Consider the following 27,013-nt stretch of genomic DNA (forward strand, 5'->3'; position numbering starts at 1 on the left):
GTTAAAGGGGGAGGAATATAGTAATTATAGTTGTGATAAACATAGGACTGTAGCTTTAGGAATAATCCTGTTGTAAGATCACATGATCTGTGTAAACCAATGAGTTAGTAGCATGGGGAACCTCTGGGAGAGAGTTCTTTTTTACTTATTGAGTTAGATGCACATGTGTACTGCTGCCTTGTAAATAAAATTCAATGTTTCCACCAAGAAAAGTTGCCTGGAAAATCAACTCTATAACAGGCTAGGAGTCAAAGTTTGCTTTGTAACCTTCCTGTTTTGTACCCAATTGGGACATATGTTAAATGCCCTCTTTAAATGCAAGCAGTTAATTGAATTTGACTATTTAGGATTACTAGTTAAAAATATAGTTGCTGTTTAGCCCAGTAATTTATTATAGAATTTACTGTTCCAATAAAAGTAGACATAAATTGTGTGGGTTTTTGCTGAGAGTTTATAAAAAGTACCCTGTGTGATGCAGCTTTAATTAGTATCGGGGTTAGAGTTGAAAGGGGATTGTGCTGCTGCAAAGGAAGGTGTTTCTCAATGTCTGATCTTCACAGACACAGGCCGCATGTCAGTTAAAGAATTGGTTGCTGTAAACGCCATGGAGGAAATAGAAACGGAGGAGGAGAAGCTTTTTAAAAAGCATCGTAAGGAAAAGAAAGAATTACAGGGTAGGTGAAACTGGAGAAAGAGAAGCGGCTCCTGCCCGGGAAACGGCTGCTGGGTTTCTGCGTCTTGCAGCAGAATTTGCTGCCCTTGGTGAAAGGAGCCGCCAAGTTTGGGTCGAAGGGCTAGTAAACAGCTGGGTTCATTTACCCCCGTCTGGCTGGGGTCTTTACCGGGTTGGAGGGAGCCGAGGAGGCGCTGATCCCCGGACCGCGGCCTTTCTCTCTCTCTCCATCCACCCCTCTCTCCGGCTGGTTTCGGCCTGATGCACAGTGATCCCGCCAGGCCGCCCGCCAGCCAGGCACGTTCACTCGGCACATTCCTGCCTCTTTCCCAAACCACCGCACGTCGGAACTCTACGCTGTAATGTCGGAAACGGCAGCCACATTGGACGCAGCAAACTCCCATAAAGAGCAACGTGATCATGGCCAGAAAATCCTGTTTTATTGATTTGATTGAAGGACAAGTATTGGCCAGGACATTAGAGATAACTCCCCTGCTTTTCTTCGAAATAGCACTGCACTGGAGTGTTAACCTTGAGTTCTGTGGTCAAGTAGTCGAGTGGGACTAACGAGCATATTAAATAGGAGCAGAAGTAGACTATTATGCCCCTCAAGCCTGCTCCTCCATTCAATAAGATTGTGGCTGATCTGTCTGTGTCTTGAATCCGTTCTACCTCCGATAACCTTTCGATTCCCTTGCCTAACAAGAATATTATCTACCTCTACCTTAAAGATGTTCAAAGACCCCGCCTCCACCTCCTTCTGAGGCTAAGTTCCAAAGTCGCACAACCCTTTGGGAGAAAAAGTTTCTCCTCATTTTTGCCCTAAAAGGGCAACTCCTTAATTTTAAAACAGTGTCCCCTGATTCTGGACTCATCCACAAGAAGAAACATCCTATCCTCGCCCACCTTGTCAATGCCGTTCAGGATCTTATTTACTTCAGTCAAGTCCCCTCACTCCCCTAAACGCCAGTGGAAACAAGCCCAGTCTGCATAAGATAACCTGCTCATTCCAGCTATCAATCTAGTAAACTTTCTCTGAAATGCCTCCAACACATTGTGACTCGGAGGTGAGAATGTTACCAGCTGAGCTATAGCTGACACAAAATACATCTTATTTTCTAATGATGTAATGTTATTAAATGAAAAGTAAAATTTGGCATTGTGCTCATTTGGTTACCTTACTAACAATTGTACACAGATGAGCTTGGAAAGAGATCTGTTGGGGGGTGGTGGGTTGCGCAGCACTGGTGTGGATAATTGATAAGAGTATTATGTTAACTTTAGAATGAAGATGAATGATCAATCATGACCAGCAACTGTACCTTTTAGAGATGATGAAATAGACATTTATCCGGGCTGTGGGATAGTCTGCGGTTTTACTTCATTCTATTTTACTAGCTAAAGAGCAAGGAAATTTTAGTCATTTGGTAGTATAGAACTTGAGTATTGCTGCAAAAAGAGATATGTTGAAGCTTTTCATCTTGCACTCATCAGGACACTTTGCAAGAATACCAATATAAGGGAAAAACAACAATTTATACTGTGTGAGAGGAGTGCTGATTGGTTGTTAAGTGGACTCTGATTGGTAGAGGCATTGTCATAAAAAAGCACTATTTGATGGTGACTGACAGTTAACTACCAGCATTGGTTGAAATTTAAACCAGGCAGATTGACCTGACTCATTTCTCAGGGCAATGCCTTGACCAATCAGGGTCAATCTGCCTGGTTTAAATTTCAAACAATGCTGGTAGTTAACTGTCAGTCACCATCAACTGGTGTATTCTCCATGACAACACCTCTACCAATCAGAGTCCACTTGCTAACCAATCAGCATTCAGCTCTCACACTGTATAAAGTGTTGTTTTCCCCTTATATTGGTATTATTGCAAAGTGTCCTGATGAGTGCAAGATGAAAAGCTTTGACATGTCACTTTTTTCAGTAATACTAAAGTTAATTTTAATAAACAAAAAATATGCGGGAAAAACTCAGCAGGCCTGACAGTATCTGTGGCGAAAAAGACAGAGTTAACATTTCGAGTCTGTAGGATTCTTCTTCAGAGCTTGAGTCATATGGACTCAAAACGTTAACTGTCTTTCTCTCCACAGATGCTGTCAGACCTGAGTTTTTCCAGCATTTTTGTTTTTGTTTCAGATTTCCAGCATCCACAGTATTTTGCCTTTATCTTAATTTTAATAAACTTTATTCATAAAGCAAAAATATAAAATATCCAAAAAACTATTCTGTACATTGCCCAAGTGATAATCATAATTCAAAGGCACTTTGAGTTACATTTATTCCAAGCAATGTTGGTTAAATACATTCAAATGTTGCAATTCAAAGGATGCTAAATTTACATTAACATACACTGTTGGCATTGGCAACAATACTTTCATTGTGCTTGAAAGTATGTTACATTTACATTGAGTTAGACAATTTCCACAGTGTTAGCACTAATAAATTAATTTCTATCTAGTGTCATTGCATTTGAGAAGATGCTGCATTTGTATTGAGCTGCTTGGTTTCAAATATTGTTGGCACAAACACATCTAATTCTATTCAAAATATTTGGGGATATTTATTGGGAGGTCTTGTGGTGTGGTGGGTAGCCTCTCTGCCTCTGACTCAGGAGCTTCAGGTTTGAGTCCCAAGCCAGGACTTGATGGCCAAGGAAGGTGAATTCATGGCATAGCCAGACAGGTTGTTTATCAACCTTCCAACATGTGTAAATGGCAGGTGGTAAGAGTGGGAGGGATTCCCATCTGATTGAAAGAAAGTTGGGGCTTCGATCATCACTATCCATTGGTCCAGACTGCAACATGCAAGTAAAAGTGCATGCTGCCACTGCAACTCACACTCCTTCAGTGATCTGTAACGCACTACCAGCACCATCAACTTGAAGAAAAAGTGCTGGAGGAAATGAAGGTAGGAAAGAATAAATGAGAAGTAAATAATCTTAAACTGTTAGCTATTTGATATTCAATGATAAGTTAAAATCTGAACTTTGTAGAAACAGGTGTTAGGGACTCCAAGTTATGAACAATCACAAAGATTGTGAAGTTGATGAAAATGGATAATGCTGGTAAAATAGTAAGCATTTGTATTTTAGTACAACATGATGCTCACTTTATTTTACAAAAGGCTTTAAGCCAAAATTTAAGAATGTACTCCCTTTAATGCTGACATATCCAGAGACAGAGTAGGTTGGTAAGTATTTTAACAATTGAGAATAAATGTGTTAATTTCAAGCTCTCAATTTTAGCATGTGACTTCTTGCATACTGGTACTTCAAGAAACCCTGAATAATTCCAAAAACTACTTTATGACCCTTTGTGAATGTTCAGCTGTATCACTTTTGCTTGTTAATTTACTTAACGTAGTTACAAAAGTTGTAATAATATTTAAGAAATATTACTGAACTATCCTTCAGATTTGAGCTTCGCTTTTATGATTTTTTATTTTTTCATGGGATGTTGACACCACAGTCAAGGCCTGCACTTGTTACTCATCCCTAATTCCTTTGAACTGAATGGCTTGCTTGATCATTTAGAGAGCACTTAAGAGTCAATCACATTACTGTGCATCTGGAGTCACACGTAGGCCAGACCATGTAAGACAGTACACAGGGACGTTGCGATAGACATGGAGTTACAGGAGAAGCACAGTTTACAAAGTGTCCAGCAAGGGAAATTGATGGGGTTAAACTGTTTATACTTCAATGCAAGAAGTATTACAAACAAGGTAGATGAGTTAAGGGCACAGGTAGATACGTGGCAGCAGGATGTTATTGCTATAATGGAGACCTGGCTAAAGGTGGGACAAAACTGGCAGCTTAATTTCCCCGGTTATAGAATCTTCAGACACGATAGAGTAGGAGATAAAAAAGGAGGGGGGGTGGATAGCACTAATGGTTAAAGAATCAATTCCATTTGTGAGAAGGGATGATATACTAAATGGGTCAACAAACAAGACTTTATCGATTGAGCTTAGAAATAAAAAAGAGGCAGTCACAGTACTGGGAGTATACTACTGACCCCCATATAGTGAAAGGGAGATAGAACAAATATGTAGGCAAATTTCTGCTCATAAGAACAAGAGGGCAATAATAATAGGAGACTTCAACTATCCTAATATCAACTGGGATTCAAACAATATAAGGGGCACCGAGGGAGAAAAATTCATGCAGTGTGTCCAGGAAAACTTTTTCAACCAATTAGTGACAAATCCAATGAGAGGAGATGCAATTCTAGACCTAGTTTTGGGGAATGAAGAAGGTCAAGTGGGTGAAGTGACAGTTGGCGACCATATCGGGGACAGTGATCACAATTCAGTTAGATTTAGCATTACCATGGAAAAGGCAGGAGGAAAGGTCTAAAACTGGGGGAAGGCAAATTTTGCAGAAATGAGAAGGGACTTAGCTGAGGTGGACTGGACAGCCCTGCTGGAGGATAAAACAGTGGAAAACCAGTGGGAAGCACTAAAAAGCGAGATCTTAATTGTACAAAGTAGATATGTCCCCCTACAAAAATAAGAGTGGTACTGCCAAATCTAAACACCCCTGGTTGTTTAGAGGAATACAGGGGAAGATCAAACAGAAAAAGAAAGCGTACGATAGGCACAAATAACTAAGCACTGCAGATAGCCTAGACAAATATAGGAGGTGCAGGGACTAAGTAAAAAAGGAAATAAGGAAATCAAAGAATGGGTATGAAAAAAGATTAGCAAGTAAAGTTAAAGATAACCCAAAGATGTTTTACCAATACATTAATGCTAAAAGGTTAGTTAAGGAACACATGGGACCTATCAGAGATGAAGATGGAAACTTGTGTGTAGATGCAGAGGCTGTGGGAAGGGTTTTGAATGAATATTTTGTCTCCGTGTTTACAAAGGAAAGGGAGGATGTAGATATAGTAGTCCAGGAGGAACACAGCGAAATATTGGACGGGATAGTCATAAAGAGAGAGGAATTACTCGAAGGGTTGAAATCCTTGAAAGTTGATAAGTAACCAAGACCGGATGGATTGTTTCCGAGGCTGCTGAAGGAAGTCAGGCAGAAGATAGCAGATGTTCTGAGGATGATTTTCCAATCTTCACTAGATACAGGGGAGGTACTGGAGGACTGGAGAAATGCAAACGTAGTTCCATTGTTTAAAAAGGGATCAAAGGAAATGCCAAACAATTATAGGCCAAAACAAAAACAGAATTACCTGGAAAAACTCAGCAGGTCTGGCAGCATCGGCGGAGAAGAAAAGAGTTGATGTTTCGAGTCCTCATGACCCTTCGACAGAACGGATATAATTATAGGCCAGTTAGCCTCACATCGGTGGTGAGCAAATTAGTAGAATCAATCCTGAGAGAGAGAATTAACTGTCATGTGGAAAGGCATGGACTAGTCAGGGATGGTCAGCACGGATTTGTTAAAGGAAGGTCTAGCCTCACAAATTTGATTGAATTCTTTGAGGAAGTGACAAGAAAGGTTGATGAAGGTAGTGCAGTGGACTCTTTCTTGGACTCGAACTCAAGTTCTGTCGAAGGGTCATGAGGACTCGAAACGTCAACTCTTTTCTTCTCCGCCGATGCTGCCAGACCTGCTGAGTTTTTCCAGGTAATTCTGTTTTTGTTTTGGATTTCCAGCATCCGCAGTTTTTTTGTTTTTATATCTGTAGTGCAGTGGATGTTGTGTAAATGGATTTTAGCAAGGCATTTGACAAGGTCCCACATGGCAGATTGGTCAGGAAAGTAAAAGCCCATGGGATTCAGGGTAATGTGGCAAACTGAATAAAAGGTTGGCTTTGTAACAGGAAAGAAAGGGTAATGCAAGGTTGTCTCAAGTGGTGTTCCACAGGGCTCGGTGTTGGGACCCTTGCTGTTTGTGTTATATATTAACGATTTGGACGTGAATGTGGGAGGCACAATTGGGAAATTTGCAGATGACACAAAGATTGGCTGAGTAGTAGATAGTGCAGAGGATAGCCATAATCTCCAAAACGATATAGATGGGTTGGTGGAGTGGGTGGTAAAGTGGCAGATGGATTTTAACATAGAGAAGTGTGAGGTCATACATTTAGGGAGGTCAAACAGTTACAGGGATTACACAATAAATGGGAATATACTAAGAGGGGTAGATGAAGTGAGAGATCTTGGCGTACAAGTACACAGGTCCCTGAAAACTGCAGTTCAAGTAGACAAGGATGTAAAGAAGGCATATGAAATGCTCTCCTTCTATGGCAGAGGTATAGAATATAAAAGTTAGGATATAATGTTGGAATTGTATAAAACACTGCTGAGGCCACAACTGGAGTATTGTGCAGTTCTGGTCACCACATTACAGGAAGGACGTAATAGCTCTGGAGAGAGTGCAGAGGAGATTTACAAGAATGTTGCCAGGGTTAGAGTAGCTATGAGGAGAGATTGGATAGGTTGGGGTTATTTTCCTTGGAACAAAGAAGACTGAGAGGTGACTTGAATGAGGTGTACAAAATTTATGAGGGGAATAGATAGAGTGGACAGAATAAAATTAGTTTCTGAACCTGGAGACATAGATTAAAGATATGTGGCAGAAGGTGTAGGGGGGACATGAGGAAGAACGTATTTACCCAGAGGGTGTCTGGAATTTGCTGCCCAAGTTGGTGGTAGAGGCAGAAACTCTAAACTCTTTTAAAAAGTACCTGGATCTGCACCTTAAGTGCTGTAAGCTGCAGGGCTATGGGCTGGGCACAGGAAGGTGGGATTAGAAAGGGCACATAGGTGTCCTCGGGCTGACATGGACAAGATGGGCCGAATGGCCTCCTGTGCTGTAACTTTTCTATGGTTTTCTATTACCTTCTGTAAAGGGCAGTGGTGAAACAGATGGGTTTTTACAACAATCGATAATAGTCGTCATAGTACCCATTACTGAGACTAAGTTGAATTTAATTTCCACCAATTGCCATGGTGGGATTTAAACCCATGTCCCCAGAACTGTAGATGTACCTACACCAGATGGACAGAAGCGGTAAGGTGGCGGCTCACCATAACCTCCTCAAGGGCATTTAGGGATGGGCAACAAGTGCTGGCCTTGCCTATGGTCAACGGGACTCTGCATTACTATTCCAGTGACATTATCACTACGCCACCCTCTCCTCCTGTTGTGGTAATGTCACTGGACTAGTAATCCAGAGGCCCAAGTTAAGGCTCTTGATACAGGGTTTGAATCCCACCATGGCAGCTGGTGAAATTTAAATTCAATTAATTAACAAATCTGGAATTGAAAGCTAGTCTCAGTAATTGTGAGAATGAAATTAGCATTGATTGTTGTAAAACCCATCTGGTTCACAAATGTCTTTTAGGGAAGGAAATCTGCCAACCTTACCTGGTTTGACTTAGCACTGACTCCAGACCCAGAGCAATGTGGTTGACTCTTAACTGCTCTCTGAAATGACCTAGCAAACCTCTTGGTTGTGCCAAACCACTACTTTTATAATTTAAGTGAATTGCTCAATTAAATAACACACAGATAGGTATGTCCTGCTTTATGTATATATGTAGAAATTATTTTCATATGCAAAAAAGCAAAATTCTAAATCTGATGCCTTCACTTTGAATTGCAGCTAGAATACAGGCAATGAAAAGTGCTGTCGCTAAAAATGACAAGAAAAGAAGAAAACAGCTGGTAGAGGAAGTTGCAAAATTTGAGGCCGAATTGGAACTAAAGCATGAGGAGGAACTTAAACAGCTCACTCAATCACTTGATAAATCTAGTACGGTGAGGGAATGGTATTGTGTTTAGATTCCTTCTTTCCCCCTTTTTTCAAATAAAACTATTAAAATGGACAGAATATACAGTATTCTATATGTATCATAGAAAATTCCTGGCATCTGTGCATGATGCTTCCTCAGTTTGAGAGTTTTAATCATAGGGCATTCTCATTCTTGTTTTGGCTACATAGCATAAGTGAAAGATTCGTCACACAGTAAGTGAAAAGCATCAGTAATCAAACTTCAGTTAAACTTGTGAACCCAAATCTCAGATCATCACCTCCTATTTTGAATAGAATAGTGAAAAGTTACTTGGTTTTAACACAACCTTGAGCTTTATTCTCATTACTTTATATGCATTCTGAATATCTGGCTTCTCACAGCTTTAAAATAGATTCCCCTCCTCCCGGTACGGGAATTGAACCCGCACTGTTGGCATCACTCTGCATCACAAACCAACCATCCAGCCAACTGAGCTTTGTCCTTACTCTTTTTCAAAAAAAATTACACAATAATGTACAAGCAAAGAATAAACCCTTCATTTGTATGACTCCTGGGGGGAAAATATAGATTCTCTAGATCTATTCGGTTTTAATTTAAGTGATGCATGTGCAATGTGCCTAACATATTTTCAATCATACAGTATTCAAAATTGGTAAGGCACACAGAAAGCCTTGCTTTTTGAATTTAGTCATAGGATTTCCAAATACCGCAATAGTAAACGGACATACCACATTGAAAAGAAACATGAATTTTTAAGAGTTCCTGATGCACTTTAATTAGTTAACTATTCTTGCAAGTGAAGACAAAGCTGAATTCGATATCTGCCAGTTCATTCTAAGTACATCATTCATATACATGCTGATAGGCCATTTTAAAAATTGGAGTGTTACCAAAGAAACTTTTACAAGTGGGTACTGTCAGTGAAAATTATCCAGTATGGGGAGGAAAGTAAAGTCTTCAATATAATCAAACCATAATACAATATATCATATAATGCATTCACAATTTAAATTAAAGTGAATGATAGAGCCTAATTATGTAAAACAACTATTTTGATGGATAAAAAATATTGTTTGCCAAATCTTGATTTTATTTCATAAAATTTACCTGTGCAGCCATTTGTCCAACTTGCAGGAATTGTAGTCAGGTCTATATAATAACTGGCACAAAGTTTGTTATCACAAAATTGTGCTTAAACTTTCCTGTCTTCACAGTGACTCACAAGTAACTAATCAAAGTTGCAAATTGCAACATACATAAGCTGCTCTATAGCTTTGCAGTCCCAATTTATCCAGCGTGTTTTAAAATCATTATTGTTGTACTGATTTTATGAATGCAAGTCTCTGTAGTCCCAGAAGCTGCTCTCTCATTAGAAAGAGATGACTGGTGGTGAGTTTAACCTGAGAATCGCCACACCTTAGGCGAGGGCGAAGTTGAGAAAGAGGGGCCTTCATGGATGACCTCACCCGGTACGGGAATTGAACCCGCACTGTTGGCATCACACTGCATCACAAACCAGCCATCCGGCCAACTGAGCTTTGTCCTTACTCTTTTTCAAAAAAAATTACACAATAATGTACAAGCAAAGAATAAACCCTTCATTTGTATGACTCCTGGGGGGAAAATATAGATTCTCTAGATCTGTTCGATTTTAATTTAAGTGATGCATGTCTTGCAATGTGCCTAACATATTTTCAATCATACAGTATTCAAAATTGGTAAGGCACACAGAAAGCCTTGCTTTTTGAATTTAGTCATAGGATTTCCATTGACAAACAAGGGCTATGACAATAATGTAAATTAATGCTCTAAAGCCATGTTAAAATGCATTTCTGAGAAAGATTTTAAGTTCTGATCATAATCTTTCCCTTTAGGTTGAATCATCTACTAATGGAATTGCAAATTTAGAATTGGAGATTGAAAATGGGAAAGCAATTAAGCAGTCTCGGATATCCAAGGCGCAGAAAAGAAGGGTATGTTTTTGACTACAAATAACTTGATTGTATTGTTCCTGTTGATTTCTTTAAAAATTGAAATCACATGGCAAATGCATAGTTTTAAGTTCAAGATGATGTTTAAATACATTTTCTAATATTTGATTTTAATCATGTTAAAAAATATATGTTTTCAACTCCAACACAAGGAAAAGAAAGCTGCTCAGGACAAAGAAAGGGAAGAGAGAATAGCTGAAGCTGAAATTGAGAACTTGAAAGGAGCCAGGCACCTGGAAAAGCAGAAACTTGCTGAAATCCTTGCTAAAAGGCAGTTGCAGATCAAGCAGATACCATCTGATGGTCACTGCATGTACAAAGCTATTGAAGATCAACTTAAAAAACAGAACGGTCTATTGACCATTGCAGAGCTAAGGACACGGGCAGCTGAGTACATGAGAAGTCACGTGGATGATTTCCTACCTTTTCTGACCAACTCTAATACAGGAGACATGTATACACCTGGTAAGTATTAGGCTAGTGCAACAAATGCTTGAAGTTACTGATTCTGTTAAAAGTTAACTTGCAATTGTATTTATATATTATGTCTATGTTGCACAAAGGAGCAAGTATTGTAATGTTTTCAAACACATCTAGGCTGCACCATTTTTCTACTATCAGAGGCCATTAGTGTACTTTAGCACATCTCCAGTACCCTGTTCATATATTTTATTCCAGTCTGCCTCCTGTTCCTCATTTATACGATGGCTTCATTGATTTTTGGCCTGGATTTTGTAGTGGTAATGATAGTGAAACTGTCAGCATTTGCCTTAGTTACTCCTTTGAAACTTCTAGAGTCTGCTTTTCAAATGTGGAAATCTAGAAACTGATGTCAGTGAATCCATACTTCTTCAGTTGAGCACTGTTGAGGAGCCCTCAGACTGTAACAAATGGGGAATCTTTGAACTGATGAGAATTTCCACCCTTACATTCTTTGTTTAAAACCGTTAAAGAAATTACACCTTGTTGAATAAGGTGTAACTAGATTTTTACAGCATATTAAATTCATAATTACTGTTAAACAGTCTCACTGGCCCTGGAAGAATCATTTTATATTTGTTCATTAGGGTTTCTTATTACAATGGAGAATTTTGACACACTTTTAACAGTTTGTTCATGATATTTTAACTTCAACCAATAGGTATTCCACAATTTATTTTTCTACCTGTAAATTTAAAATTAAAAGTGAAAAGGTAATGGTTTTTATTTCCTGGTTTGCTGTATGTGAGACTACTTAAATGTGATTGGCTGCTACTCCTCCTTGATGACATGACTGTTGCTGGACATCTGGAGATCCCCTCAACTTAGCACCAGATTTAAAATGATTTTGGGGAAGGGGAAATCCATGTCACTGAAATCGCTAGATCTTTGTGGGCACTTTTCTTTGAGGTTAGGGATGAACGTTATAGCTTCGCCCTTGACTGTAAAATGTGGACTGCGATTCAATTTCTGACTTGTATACTGATGATACCTGCTTTCACTTTTCTAATTCCATCATTGACTCCATGATTGTCACTTTGCTCACTGTCAGATTGTTAAGAATTAAATTGTGGATAAGCCAGAACTTTGTAAAAGTTAGTATTTGTAAAAGTGAAGTCACCTGTTTGGCACCTGCTAAAAACACAACCTTTCCTCAGCTGTTTTCTCAAGGCGAATCTGATGGTGCAGACCTTAAGTATTCTACCCAGTCCTAGCTGCGCTTCAAACTCCATATTTTCCATACCATCAAGACTGCTTATTTCAACCTAATAACATTGCTTCCCTGCACTCTGCCTCTCACTATTGCTGAAATTGTTAACCAGGCTTCTGTTATTTCTGGAATTGACTTCACCAATGGGCATCTCATTAGCTCCACTTTTACTTAAACTACAGCTTGTCTAAAACTTCTGTGCCAGAATCTTGCCCTGCACTAGCCTCACACATCACCTCTATCTGCACCAAATTCCATTGGCTTCCTGTCCCTCAATAGGTTGAATTCAAGACCCTTGTCTTTATATACAAATCTCTTTGGCCTTTTCTCACCATAGCTCTATAGTCTCTTACAGCTCTACATTCCAGTTCATGTTCTTCTGTTCAACTTTGGTTTTCTATGCATTGTCTTCCACCCCCAAAAAACTCTTCTACTGCACTCTCGTTTATGGCAGAGAATTATTTTGTTTCCGCCTTACTATCTCTTTCCAAACTCCTCGAATTAGTACCGTTTTCCTTCCATCATAAACTTAGTTTTTTTTAACCATGTTTTCAGTTATCTCCACTTGAATCCTTTATTAATTCTTGGCATTTGTTTCTCTTCTTAGAAACTATCTGAAAGTACTTCAATTTTAAAAGTGCAATAGACAATCTCTTGTTTATAACATTAGAAAATTATATACAAGACATTGGCTTATTTTCCAAAAAGATTGTTTGAGAACATCACTTTCTTAAAAACTGGCAAATCAAAATTAAAGTATTCCTTTGTGATGCACAGCTTGTAGTGTCCCACAGCTAATTAATCTTCAGACGGAAGCAGATCTGTAGATATTTTGTCCCATAAGTTAGTCTGTTTTGTAAGTTTTCTTCTCATGCACTGATATTACTTTACTGTGATATTAAAGTTTATCAAATGTCAGGAATAACTTTATTATTGTAATATTACACACAGCTAATATAAACACTTGCATACAATTTTAGTAATAAAGCAGTAAATATTTAAATTATTTTCCTTCTGTCACATTCTCACCGCTTTTCTGTGTCTCTCCTGCTTTTTTCTACCTGATTCACAACTTATTTTCTTAGAAGGTAACTTCAAAACCTTTTACATATTTGCTTAATGTTTGCTTCCGTCTTTTAGGCAAAATTAAGAGAAAACATCAAGTTTTTAAGATAGATATAAGAAGCTTATTTGACTTCGACTGTAGGAACACCAAACTTTGTAATCTTTCACTTGTTACATATACACAGACACATACACACAGAGGGTATTATCATTGCATGACTTGTGCTAATTATTACAAATCAAAACTGTGTGGAACTTGATACCTATATCTCATTAGAAATCTTCTCTGCTATTTGACTTCCTGCTATTACACTTTGTCACACATTTTGTGTCATTTTTTCCCCATTTATCATTTTCTGTTTCTAAACTTATGAAGTGTTTTGCTTTTGTAATCTTACCATGGTTTAATTACACAGACTATCATGGATCTGAAATTTTTCTGAGAGGCCTTTTAATTTTAATCTCTTTCAACATTCTGGGATAATTACAATCTAATCTAGAGGTGTGTATTTGTTTTTAGTCTTTTCAGCTTGGTTAGAACATCAGTCTTGTTATATTGAAGTTCAGATGTACTTTTGGTACTTTTAATGTGAAGTGCATGTTGGCTGTGTCTTCTCCGATGAATGAATATTTTGAGGAAGTATAATCATTTAGAATATTTAGTATTTCATGCTGAGATGATTATATTAGATTGACAATTGGCCTTTTAGGAAGATGAAAGAGTGTGGAACTAGGATTAGAATTAAAAAGTCCAGTTGAAAAGATACACTGATATTATGGGCCTGATGGTATCCTTCTGTGCTCTAATTTCTATGAATCTCATTTTTCACCCTTGCGTTCCTCTTGGAGAAAAGTGGAAGTGGGGATGGTGAGATAGACAGTGAAAATAGGCTATTGTGCCTATTGGGGAAAGTCTAGATTTGATAATTGATTCTTTCACTTTGTTAAATTGTACATTTTTGAAGAAACTTCCCATGAAGAATTGTATACACTAAATTTACAGGTGGATGTGCTGAGCAGTAAAATTTTGTCTCTAGAGTGTGGAAGCTGGTACAAAGTGCATTAAAGGAATACTGCATTCGTTCCTGTTACCAGCAGTTCAGGAAAATATAAGTCAAGCTGTCAATTGTAAATCAGAACAGGAACAAATTCAATTTTATTCAACATCTGAAGGGCAGTCACTTTGCCTACACATCAAGCCAGCATTTATTGAGTAAGGCATCAAGGAGCTCCAGCAAAAGTGAAGTCAATTGAAATCAAGGGGAAAACTCTCCACTGATTGGAATCATACCTAGCAGAAAGGAAAATGCTCTGGCTGTTGGAAGCCAACCATTTCAGCCCCATGATATCACTACAAGATAAAAGCAAAATACTGTGGATGCTGGAAATCTGAAGCAAAAACAGAAAATGCTGGAAAAACTTCAGGTCTAGCAGCATCTGTGGAGAGAGAAACAGAGTTAATGTTTCGAGTCCACATGACCCTTCAGCTCCACAGATGTTGCTAGACCTGCTGAGTTTTTCCAGCATTTTCTGTTTTATATCACTACATGAGTTCCTTGTGGTGATGTCCTAGGCCTAACTGTCTTAGCTGCTTCATCAATGACCTGGTCTCCATCATAATGCCAAAAGTGGGGAGGTTCACTAATAACTGTACAGTGTTCAGAACCATTCCCAACCCCTCAAGAAACTGAAGCATTTCATGCCTGCAGGCAGTAACAGTTGGAATATGTTCAGGCTTAGGCTGATAAGTAGCAACTAACATTCGTGTTACACAATTGCCAGGCAATGACCATCTCCAACAAGAGAGAACCTAACCATCTCTCCTTGACATTCAGTGGCATTACCATTGCTGAACCCCTTACTATCAATATCCTGGGGTGTTCAGCAGCATTATAATTGCTGAACTGAAATCCCCACCGTCAACTTTCTGTGATCTAGCATGATAACTGGGATAGTAGCTACACTCTTGAAATAGGATTTTTGATTTGAAGTTTTTCCAGATCTACTTTGCCTAATATCTAAACCAACATATTTAAAAGCCCTAAAAAACCTGGCTCTCAATTTTAAATTCTACTTTAATATTATTAATAACACATTTCTCAAATTCTGCAGTAACACCCCATAAGAACTAATCAATGTGTATCATGAAGATGCCTGGAAGTTTCCCATCATGATACCAATAAAACATTATGAGATCCATTTTTTAGTTGCACATAAGCTATTTTCAGCAAAATACATTTCACTGAAAAAATACCATACCTTGAAGCAGCAATCAGGCTGTTGACATATTTGTTTAGTTTGTGTGGTTTTCCTTCTGCGTTTGTTGCCTCTTTGGGTGGTTTCAAAAACACTTCCCTTTGAAAAATATTGCCTGCAGAAACGTGACTTTTATTTCGATGAACTACATGAAAATGTGTCCAAAAGAGAGAATCCACTCTAATATCTATCACTCAGCTGCTCTTCAAAACCCCTAGCAATAGACTCACTTTAGCCTTGAGTCCAATCTGCAAAGACTTTTCAGTATAAATCCACTATTGCAACAAAGCTGATTTTGATCCTTATTTGGTACCTCGGAATAAACTCCAAACTCTCTCCAACTATCTAACTCCCTTTGTTTTGGCTCTCTTATAAAGTTATCCTCAAGTTTATTGTCAGTCAAGCAGCCTTCACAGATGGTTCTTTTGTTAGACTGTTCCATGGCCTTAATTTCATTGTCTAATTGAGTCAGGCAATGGCCTCCACTTCTAGTTTTATGTATGCCAGGACTACTGTTGCGCAATCTCTGCCATGCACTTTTAGAGACTGTTTGTTTGTTTCTCCAGTATGCGATCATTTTCTGACACACGTTTCACATCTGGATCCACTATTTGAACTTCCATTGCGCTTTTTCACTCTCCACTCTATCACCACATTCTGCCAGTCCATGAACCTCACTTTTTGGCCATAATTCTGAACATACAAACGATATTTAAACTCACCTGTAACTTTTCCTGCATGTCCCACAGTTGTCCTCCCATTTGCTAGACCCCGCCAGCCCCACTGTGGAATTTAAAAAATTCATTCACGAGATGTGGGCTTCGTTGGCTGGGCCAGCATCTATGGGCCACCCTAGGCAATTCACCTGTCATAGGTCTGTCATGTGTGTCATGATCACTTATATTACCATTATCCAGCCCTTGAGCTGCTGCGTTCTTTTCCTTGGCTTGATCACAAAACAGATCAACACCTTAGGTACAAGGTACCTTGTTTTCTTTGATCAGCTGTTCAGAGTTTGAGATTTTGTAATTAATTCCAGTTAATTGTGATGAATGAACCTTAACAGTTTAATTGCTATGTTGATAACCATCACAACCTATTACCATACCAGGACCTTTCCATTTCCTATGACCCCCTCTTTTATAGTATACTAAATCTCCTGACTTGAACTTGTCTCAGTTAGACTTATTTGATGCCTTAGTGCTCTTTGCATGCTCTTCAAAGCCTCAGCCTTGGCTCCCTGATTGTAAAGCACAAAGCAGTAGGCAATTTTGGACTTTGCTCGTATGCTAATTGCTGGAGGTCTATATCCTTCAATCATTTGGAGTGAATTGTTTGCATGAACTGCCTGTGCCAGTGCTGGTCATCAGCAAGAATTTATCCAGCACTTTATCGATCTCTGCATGATTCCTTTCTCTCAATCCGTTGCTAAAAGGGCTTTTTGCTGTGGTATTCATGACTGTAATGTTCATATTTTCGCACGTTTTTCCGAACTCATTGTGGGCAAATTCCCCTCCATTATTACTCCGAAACTTCAGTAGTGTCCTCAGTCCAATTCCTTTCCATTCCCCCATGATTTTGACATTAATAACCCTTTTGTCCTTATTATTATTGTGAAATGACTAAATCTTGTTGACAGGTATATAAAATGTAGAATAACAATACTTCTGGCTTTGCCCCATACCATTAGATCCATGGCAATGTTTTTTTATTTAGACATGGGATTTGGGCGTCGCTGGCTAGGCCCTTGAGAAATGGATGGTGAGCTGCCTTGAACTGCTGCAGCCCCTGTGGTGAAAGTACACCCACAATGGTGTTAGGGAGGGAGTTCCAGGATTTTGCCCAGCAACCGTGAAGAAACGGTGACATATTTCCAAGTCAGGATGGTAAGTGGCTTGGAGGGGAACTTGTGGGTGGTGAGGTTCCTATGTGTCTGTTGCCCTTGTTCTTCTAGATGGTAGCGGTCATTGGTTTGGAAGGTGCTGCCTAAGGAGCCTTGGTGAGTTCCTGCAGTGCATCTTGTAGATGGCACACACTGCTGCCAAGGTACGTCAGTGGTGGAGAAAGTGAATGTTTGTGGATGTGGTGCCAATCAAGTGGGCTGCTTTGTCCTGGATGATGTCAAGCTTCTTGAATGTTGGAGTATTGTTGGAGCTGTATTCATCCAGGGAAGGGGAGAGTATTCCAGTACAGACCTGATTTATGCTTTATAGATGGTGGATAGACTTTGGGGAGTCAGGACGTGAGTTATTCATCACAGAATTCTTAGCCTCTGACCTGCTCTTGTAGCCACAGTATTTATATGGCTAGTCCAGTTCAGTTCCTGGTCAGTGTTAACCCCCAAGATGTTGGTAGTGGGGAATTCAGTGATATTAATGCAATTGAACATCAAGGGGCGATGGTTGGGTTCTCTCTTGTTGGAGATGCTCATTGCCTGGCACTTGTGTGGCGTGAATGTTACTTGCTACTTGTCAGCCCAAGCTTGGATATTGTCCAGGTCTTGCTGTGTTTGGACGTGGGCTGCTTCAGTATCTGAGAAGTCGCGAATGGTGCTGAACATTGTGCAATCATCAGCAAATTACCCACTTCTCACCTTATGATGGAAGGAAGGTCATTGATGAAGCAGCTGAAATGGTTGGGCCTAAGACACTACCTTGAGGAACTCCTGCAGTGATGTCCTGGAACTAAGGTGATTGACCTCCAAGAACCGCAACAATCTTCCTCTGTGCTAGGTATGACTCCAACCAGTGGAGAATTTCCTCCTGGTTCCCTTTGACTCCAGTTTTGTTAGGGCTCCTTGATGCCACATTCAGTCAAATGCTGCCTTCGTGTCAAGAGTAGTAACTCTCACCTTACCTCTGGAGTTCAGCTCTTTTGTCCATGTTTTAACCATAGCTGTAATGAGGTCAGAAGCTGAGTGACCTTGGTGGAACCAAACAGAGTGTCAGTGAGCAGGTTATTGCTAAGCCAGTATTACTTGATAGCAATGCTGATTACCCCTTCCATCACTTTACTGATGATCAAGAGTAGACTGAAGGGGTGGTAATTGGCTGGGTTAGGTTTGCCCTGCTTTTTGTGAACAGGGTGTACCTAGGCAAGTTTCAACGCTGCTGGGTAGATGCCAGTGTCGTAGCTGTACTGGAACAGCTTGGCTAGAGGCGTGGCAAGTTCTGGGATGCAAGTCCTCAGTACGATTGCTGGAATATTGTCAGGGGCCCATGACCTTTGCAGTGCCTTTAGCCATTTCTTGATATCATGTGGAATGAATCGAATTGGCTGAAGACTGACATTTGTGATGCCGGGAACTTCCGGAGAAAGCCAAGATGGATCATCCAGTCGGCTCTTCTGGCTGAATATCGTTGCAAATGCTTATCTTTTGCACTGATGTGCTAGGCTTCCCCATTGAGGATGCAGATATTTGTGGAGCCATTTCCTCCATTGAGTTGTCTAATTTTCCACCACCATTCACGACTGAATGTGGCAGGTCTGCGGAGCTTAGATCTGATCCATTGGTTGTGGAGTTGCTTAGCTCTGTCTATCACTTGCTGCTTATGCTGGTTGGCAGTCAAGTAGTCCTGTGTTGCAGCTTCACCAGGTTGACACTTCATTTTTAGGGATGCTTGTGCTGCTCCTGGCATGCCCTCCTGCACTCTTCATTGAACCAGGGTTGATCCCCTAGCTTGGTGGTAATGGTAGAGTGAGGGATGTGCCGGGCCAGGAGGTTACAGATTGTGGTTGAGTACAATTCTGCTGCTGCTCATGGCCCACAGCGCCTCATGGTTGCCCAGCCTGGAGTTGCTAGATCTGATCTAAATATAACCCATTTAGCATGGTGGTAGTGCCACACAACATGATAGAGGGTATTCTCAATATGAAGACTGGACTTCGTCTCCACAAGCACTGTGTGGTGTTCACTCCTCCTGATACTGTCATGGACAGATGCATCTGCGGCAGGCAGGTTGGTGAGGACGAGGTCAAACATGTTTTTCTCTCTTGTTGGCTCCTTCACCACCTGCCACTGGCCTGGGTCTACAATGTCGTTTAGGACTTGGCCAGCTTGGTCTGTAGTGGTGCTACCAAACCAGTCTTGGTGATGGACATTGAAATCCCCCACCCAAAGTATATTCTGTGCTCTTGCCACCCTTGTCACATTGAATACCACTTAGAAGAAGTGCCATCAGCTGAGGGAGGGCAGTACATGGTAATCAGCAGGAGGTTTCCTTGCCCATGTTTGACCTGATACAATGAGACTTCATGGGGTCAGGAATCGATATTGAGGGCTCCCAGGGCAACTTCCTCCTGACTGTCTCCCACTGTTCCGCCATCTCTGCTGGGTCTGTTCTGCCGATGGGACAGGACTTACCCAGGGATGGTGATGGTGGTGTCTGGAACATTTTCTGTAGGGTATGATTCCATGAATATGACCATGTCAGGCTGTTGCTTGACTAGCCTGTGAAACAGCTCTCCAAGTTTTGGCACAAGCCCCCAGATGTTTGTAAGGAGGACCTTACAGGGTTGACAGGGCTGAGTTTGCCGTTGTCATTTCCAGTGTCTAGGTCAATGCCGGGTGGTCTGTCTGGTTTCATTCCTTATTGACTTTTTTTTAGTGGTTTGACACAACTGAGTGTCTTGCTAGGCTATTTCAGAGGGCATTTAAGAGTCAACCACATTGCTGTGGGTCTGGAGATACATGTAGGCCAGACCAAGTAAGGACAGCAGATTTCCTTCCCTAAAGGACATTAGTGAACCAGATGGGTTTTTACAACAATTGACATCGGTTTCATGGTCATCATTGGACTTTTAATTCCAGATTTTTATTGAATTCAAATTCCATGATCTGCCATGGTGGGATTCAAACTTGGACCCTGGAGCATTACCCTGGGTGTCTGGATTACTACTCCATTGACAATACCACTACACTACTGTGTACCTCCTCATCAAAGTAATGTGCCAATGGATGGCTTACAATAAGATATGGTGGCACCTCCTGATACTTTTTCAAGATTTCATTATTCGTATTAATCTTGTACTCATAAACTCTTCATCAACCACACTTGCATCTTCTAGTAGTGTTTTAAGCTTTTGACAAGTAAGCTGAATATATTGTCCACGTGACTGTTTAAAACGGTCTTTTTCCTCCCTTATTTTAAACTTGCCTAATATTTTCATGAAAAACACCAGGTTTCATTATGGGGATACAATAATGTCATCACTGGGTAAACTGTAGATCTATTGACTTTCCAAAAATAATTACCTTATACTCTATGACAAGTTTCATTTGCGCCTTTTTCATGGAAGATTTGCTCAACAGTATAGACTACTAGAGACTACTTGAACACTTATATGAGCTATTTTACATGGAATTACAATTCCCTTTATGACCTTAAGGTTTTGTTAATAGCAAACCCAAAGCAAGTAGTACTTCTATATTCTTTAACCTTGTGTTGATCGTCACTACTTAGTGAATATAAACAACATTTAGACCAATTTTTACTACATGCTGTTGAAGTACAAACAGTATATAGTACTGCATTGTTAAAGTAGTCCTAGGATAATACGTTCATCACAGGGCTATAATTTCTTGTGATCAGTATAATTCATTAAGATTCATCTCTATCTTCATCCTCTTCCTCCTCTTTTGAGGACCCTGCCTCTTCACTTTTGGTAGTTCATCACATAATGATACTTTGAATGACACCTGAAGCACCTAATAACTCATCCTTGAGCATTCCTGGGATTCATTGTTGCTCAAATTTTGTCTTCTGCAATAATAACCAGATCTACTAAACGTACTTTCATCCTCATTCTGCCTGTTTTTAATCCTTCCATTGTACAGCTGCTTGCATCCGGTATCTGGACTATTTTGAAATCTTGTTATCATTATATCCTCTATTCTTTGTGCGACCACGAGATGTCTCATTTGTTCCATGGAGGAATGCATTCCCCAGGAACTCCTTTAAGGCAGCAGACATTTGATCCAACAGGATCTCCTTCCCCAAGAACTAAACACCTGTTAGAAACAATTACCTGTCAATTGAGACACCTTAGCACAATCTAGTAATTTAAACATTAGTACTGATCCAGTGACCTTGAAATTGAATTTTGTTAATCTTTTGTTACAAGCCTTTGATTTGAGACTTTTGGATGAAGGAAATAGTACGATTTGTATCATACTGTTTGCAACTTCTTTTTATGTCATACTTTCAAAAAGTATCTTCATTTCAGAGGAATTTGAAAAGTACTGTGATGAGGTAGCCAACACAACAGCCTGGGGTGGACAACTTGAGGTAAGGAATTATTATTTTACTGCAGCTATTTTTAGATCATATTCTAACTCAAAGGTGATAATTGAAATAATCCACCAATACAAAAGCTAGTCCTTTCACTGGAATCATGTTCTCACTGTCCTCAGCTAATCATAACCAGCACATTCCGTATTAAAATTATAATTGCTTTCTCACTAGCCTAATAAGGAGGAGTCAGTTTTTAAATTGATACACAAGATGATAGTTAGCACTTATTCCATAAGACCATAAGACATAGGAGCAGAAATTAGGCCATTCGGCCCATCGACTCTGCTCCGCCATTCAGTCATGGCTGATAAGTTTCTCAACCCCATTCTCCCTGTAACCTTTGATCCTCTTACCAATCAAGAACCTATCTATCTCAGTCTTAAATACACTCAATGACCAGGCCTCCACAACCTTCTGTGGCAATGAATTCCATAGATTCACCACTCTCTGGCTAAAGAAGTTTTTCCTCATCTCTGTTCTAAAAGGTCTTCACTTTACTCTGAGGCTGTGCCCTCGGGTCCTAGTCTCTCCTACTAATAGAAACATCTTCCCCACGTCCACTCTATCCAGGGCTTTCAGTATTTTGTAAGTTTCAATCTGATCCCTCCTCATCCTTCTAAACTCCAACGAGTATAGACCCAGAGTCCTCAAACATTCCTCATATGTTAAGCCTTTTATTCCTGGAATCATTCTCGTGAACCTCCTCTGGACCCTCTCCAGGGCCAGCACATCCTTCCTGAGATACGGGGCCCAAAATTGCTCACAATATTCTAAATATAGTCTGACCAGAGCCTTATAAAGCCTCAGCAGCACATCCCTGCTTTTATATTCTAGTCCTCTCGAAATAAATGCCAACATTGCATTTGCCTTCCTAACTACCACATCAACCTGCAGGTTAACCTTAAGTGAATCCTGGACTAGGACTCCCAAGTCCCTTTGCACACTAGATTTCTGAATTCTCTCCCCATTTAAAAAATAGTCTAAGCCTCTGTTCTTCCTACCAAAGTGCATGACCTCACACTTCCCCACGTTGTATTCCATCTGCCATTTATTTCATTGCCCATTCTCCTAACCTGTCTAAATCCTCCTGCAGCCTCCCTGCCTCCTAAATACTACCTGTTCCTCCACCTATCTTTGTATCATTTGCAAACTTAGCCAGGATGCCCTCAGTCCGTTCATCTAGATCATGTATGTATAAAGTGAAAAGTTGTGGTCCCAACACTGACCCTTGAGGAACTCCATCCTGAAAAGTACCCCCTTAACCCCTTTCTCTGCCTCCTGCCAGACAGCCAATCTTCTATCCATGCCAGTACCTTGCATCTAACACCATGGGCTCTTATCTTACTGAGGAACCTCCTGTGCGGCACCTTGTCAAAGGCCTTCTGGAAGTCCAAGTAGATAACATCCATTGGCTCTCCTTTGTCTAACATGCTCGTTACCTCCTCAAAGAATTCTAACAGATTTGTCAGGCATGACCTCCCCTTGATGAAACCATGCTGACTTTACCCTATTTTACCATGCACTTCCAAGTATTCTGAAATCTCATCCTTAATAATGGACTCTAAAATCTTACCAACGACCGAGGTCAGGCTAATCGGCCTGTAATTTCCCGTCTTTTGCCTCACTCCCTTCTTAAACAGGGGGGTTACATTAGCGATTTTCCAGTTCTCTGCAATCTTCCCTGACTCCAGTGATTCCTGAAAGATCACCACTAACACCTCCACTATCTCTTCAGCTATCACCTTCAGAACTCTGGGGTGTAATCCATCTGGTCCAGGTGATTTATCTGCCTTCAGACCTTTCAGTTTTCCTAGCACCTTCTCCTTGGTAATGGCCACCATACTCACCTCTGCCCCCCGACTCTCTTGAATTTTGGGGATGTTACTCGTGTCTTCCTCCATGAAGACTGACGCAAAGTACCTATTCAGTTCCTCCGCCATTTCTTTCTTCTCCAGCGTCATTTTCCAGCGACCCAATGTCCACTTTTGCCTCCCACTTACCCTTTTATATATCTAAAAAAAACTCTTGCAATCTTCTTTTATAATACTGGCTAGTTTACCCTCACATTTAACCTTCTCCCTCCTTATTTGTTTTTTAGTTGTCCTCTGTTGGTCTTTGTAGGCTTCCCAATCCCCTGGCTTTCCACTGCTCTTCGCCGCATTGTATGCTTTCTCTTTAGCTTTTATGCTGTCCCTGACTTCCCTTGCCAGCCATGGTTGCCTCGCGCTCCCTTTAGTCTGCTTTTTCCTAGGGATGAATTTTTGCTGTGTCTCCCAAATTACTCCCAGAAACTCCTGCCATTACAGTTCCACTGTCTTTCCTGCTAGGCTTATCTCCCAGTCAATTCTGGCCAGCTCCTCCCTCATGCCTCTGTAGTTACCTTTATTCAACTGTAATACCATTACATCTGATCCCACCTTTTTCCTCTCAATTTGCAAGTTAAATTCTATCATCATATTATGGTCACTTTAATTTATTTATTCCATTTAATTTATAAATCTCTTCAGTGCATGGCATTTTAAGTATGTAACTTTTGAAGCTCTTAGTTAATATTCTTTCTTATCCCTGTATTCTAACAATTATTTTAGGTCCCGCAAGTGTCAAGAGAGTGGTGTTCAAGGTTATTTCACTTACCTAATGCACATTTTTCCTCTGTACTCTTGTTTCAATGAATGTTGTTACAACGTGGACTATTTAGCATCTTTTCTTCTTTTGTATTTATTGGTTATGATAAATGTATTGTTAAAAATCAACAAAGGATAACCACTATATGGGGGAGTGGGCGGGGGGGGGATAAAAGTAAATTAGCAAGAAATAAAAAAAAAGTTGCAAGACGTTTTCCATGTAAAAAGGAAAAGATTAGCAAAAGTAAACGTGGACCCGTAGAGATAGGAGAAATTATAAAGGTGGATAAGGAAATAGCAGGGCTTAATTATTAACTATCAATCTTTATAGCTGAAGACATAAAAAACATAGTGGGGAACTAAAGGACCAAGAGAAACTGAGGAAATTAAAGTAATTAATATCAGTAGAGAAAAGGTACTGGAGAAATTATTGGGACTAAAAGCTGACAAATCTCCTGGACCTGTTTGCTTAGGTTCTAGGGTTTTAAGAAAGGTGGCAGCAGAGATAATGAATGCATTGGTTTTGAGCTTGCAGGATTCCTTAGATTCCAAGGAAGCAAATGTAAGAGAATAACTAAAGAAAGAGTAGGGCCCGTAAAAGACCTAAAAGGTAACCTATGTGTAGAGGCAGAAGATGTATATGTGGTTCTTAATGAATACTTCGCATCGGTCTTCACAAAAAGAGGAGGCAATGCAGACATTGTAGTTAAGCAGGAAGAGTGTGAAGTATTAGATGTGATAAACATAGAGAGAGAGGAAGTATTAAGGGGACAAGCATCCTTGAAAGTGGATAAATCACTAGGGCCACATGAAACATACCCTAGCCTGTTAAAAGAAGCCAGTTTGGATACAGGAGTGGTGCTGGAGGATTGGAGGTCTGTTTTAAAAGGGGAGTGAGGGATAGACTGAATAATCATAGGCTGGTCAGTCTAACCTCAGTAGTGGGCAAATTATTGGAATCGATTCTGAGAGAATGGATGAACTGTCACTTAGGCACAGATTAATCAAGAACAGTCAGCATGGATTTGTTAAGGAAAGGTCATGTTTGACTAATTTGTTGGAGCTGTGATAACATCTCCTGATTTAACCCACTTGGCTAATCAAAAGAGACACGGGAAGAGATACCCGCCAGTCACCTACCTGTTTTCCTGTGATGTCACGCACTGGCTCTGCCAGGTATAAACAGGTTGAAGGGGCTCTCTCCCTTTCTTATCTCCCGCTGCCATTGCCCCTCTCACGCAAGCCTACTCTCCGAGTATATAAAACACTAGTTAGGCCACAATTTGAGTACTGTGTGCAGTTCTGGTCACCTCATTACAGAAAGGATGTAATTGCACTATAGAGGGTTCGATGAAGATTTACGAGGATGTTGCCAGGTCTGTAAAATCGCAGTTATTTGGAAAGATTGGATAGGCTGGCGTTGTTTTCCTTGGAATAGAGGAGGCTGAGGGGAGATTTGATTGAGATGTATAAAATTGTGAGGGGCCTGGAGAGAGTGGATGGGAAGAACCTATTAACTTTAGCGGAGAGGTCAGTGACTAGGAAAGCATAAATTTAAAGTGATTGGTAGAAGAATTAGAGGGAAGATGAGGAAAAATGTCTTCACCCAGAGAGTGGAAGGGGCCTGGCACACATTGCCTGAAAGGGTGGTAGAGGCAGAAAACCTCATCTCATTTCAAAGGTGCTTGGATGTGTACCTCCAGATCTGCACAGGAATGCTGTGTTTGGCTGCAGTAGAGAGCTTCAGTTGGAGATTGGTGACTGAGGGAGATTAAGGGTTAAATTCTGTCTAAAGTCTAGTCTTTCTTTAATTTAACAATTAACTAAAAGTTGCTGTTAGGGTTGGAAGAAGGTGAGTTTTAGTCCAGCCTTAAAACAAGGCTCATATATGCTCTACTTGTAACTGTAACTAGTTAATTAGATAACTGGCTTAATCAGGTTTTCAGAGGCGAAGTTCAGAGACTATAAAAGTAGGTTATCTTACAGTGCTGACTTTAGCTGCACTGGAGCGCTGTGTTTGGCTGCAGTAGAGATCTTCAGTTGGAGATTGATGATTGAGAGAGTTTTACAGTTTAAAACAGCGAGAGGAGAGCCAGGATTTTCACTGTTTAAAACAGCGAGAGGAGAGCCAGGATTTTCACAGTTTAAAACAGCGGGAGGAGAGCCAGGATTTTCACGGTTTAAAACAGTGAGAGGAGAGCCAGGATTTTCACGGTTTAAAACAGCGAGAGGAGAGCCAGGATTTTCACGGTTTAAAACAACGAGAGGACAGCCAGGATTTTCACAGTATAAAACAGCAAGAGGAGAGCCAGGATTTTCACAGTTTAAAACAACAAGAGGAGAGCCAGGATTTTCACAGTTTAAAACAGTGAGAGGAGAACCTGGATTTTCACAGTTTAAAACAGCGAGAGGAGAGCCGCAAGCACTCTGAGAGCAGGCCTGCGTGAGAGGGGCAATGGCAGCGGGAGATAAGAAGGGGAGAGAGCCCCTTCAACCTGTTTATATCTGGCAGAGCCAGTGCGTGACGTCACAGGGAAGCAGGTAGGTGACTGGCGGGTATCTCTCCCGTGTCTCTTTTTATTGGCCAAGTGGGTTAAATCAGGAGACTTTATCACAGCTGAAGAGTACAGTTAAGAACTTCACTTTTAAAATATTTAACATCCAAATTAATTAATTAAATAGA

General features: G+C 40.3%; 1 protein-coding gene across 1 annotated transcript in view; it reads left to right on the top strand.

The window, feature by feature from the left end:
- The first annotated feature begins 491 nt into the window (after positions 1–491).
- The window catches only part of otud6b (OTU deubiquitinase 6B), a 39,124-nt gene continuing 12,602 nt past the window's right edge, over positions 492–27,013 (top strand). Inside the window, exons 1-5 of the mRNA XM_041189060.1 lie at positions 492–674; positions 8,261–8,415; positions 10,286–10,384; positions 10,555–10,867; positions 21,639–21,700. Of these exons, the coding sequence (XP_041044994.1) occupies positions 572–674; positions 8,261–8,415; positions 10,286–10,384; positions 10,555–10,867; positions 21,639–21,700 (732 nt within the window). The 5' untranslated portion in view covers positions 492–571. The remainder of the gene's footprint in view (positions 675–8,260; positions 8,416–10,285; positions 10,385–10,554; positions 10,868–21,638; positions 21,701–27,013) is intronic.

The sequence above is a fragment of the Carcharodon carcharias genome, chromosome 6 (assembly GCF_017639515.1).
Source record: "Carcharodon carcharias isolate sCarCar2 chromosome 6, sCarCar2.pri, whole genome shotgun sequence".
Classification (NCBI taxonomy): Eukaryota; Metazoa; Chordata; class Chondrichthyes; order Lamniformes; family Lamnidae; genus Carcharodon; species Carcharodon carcharias.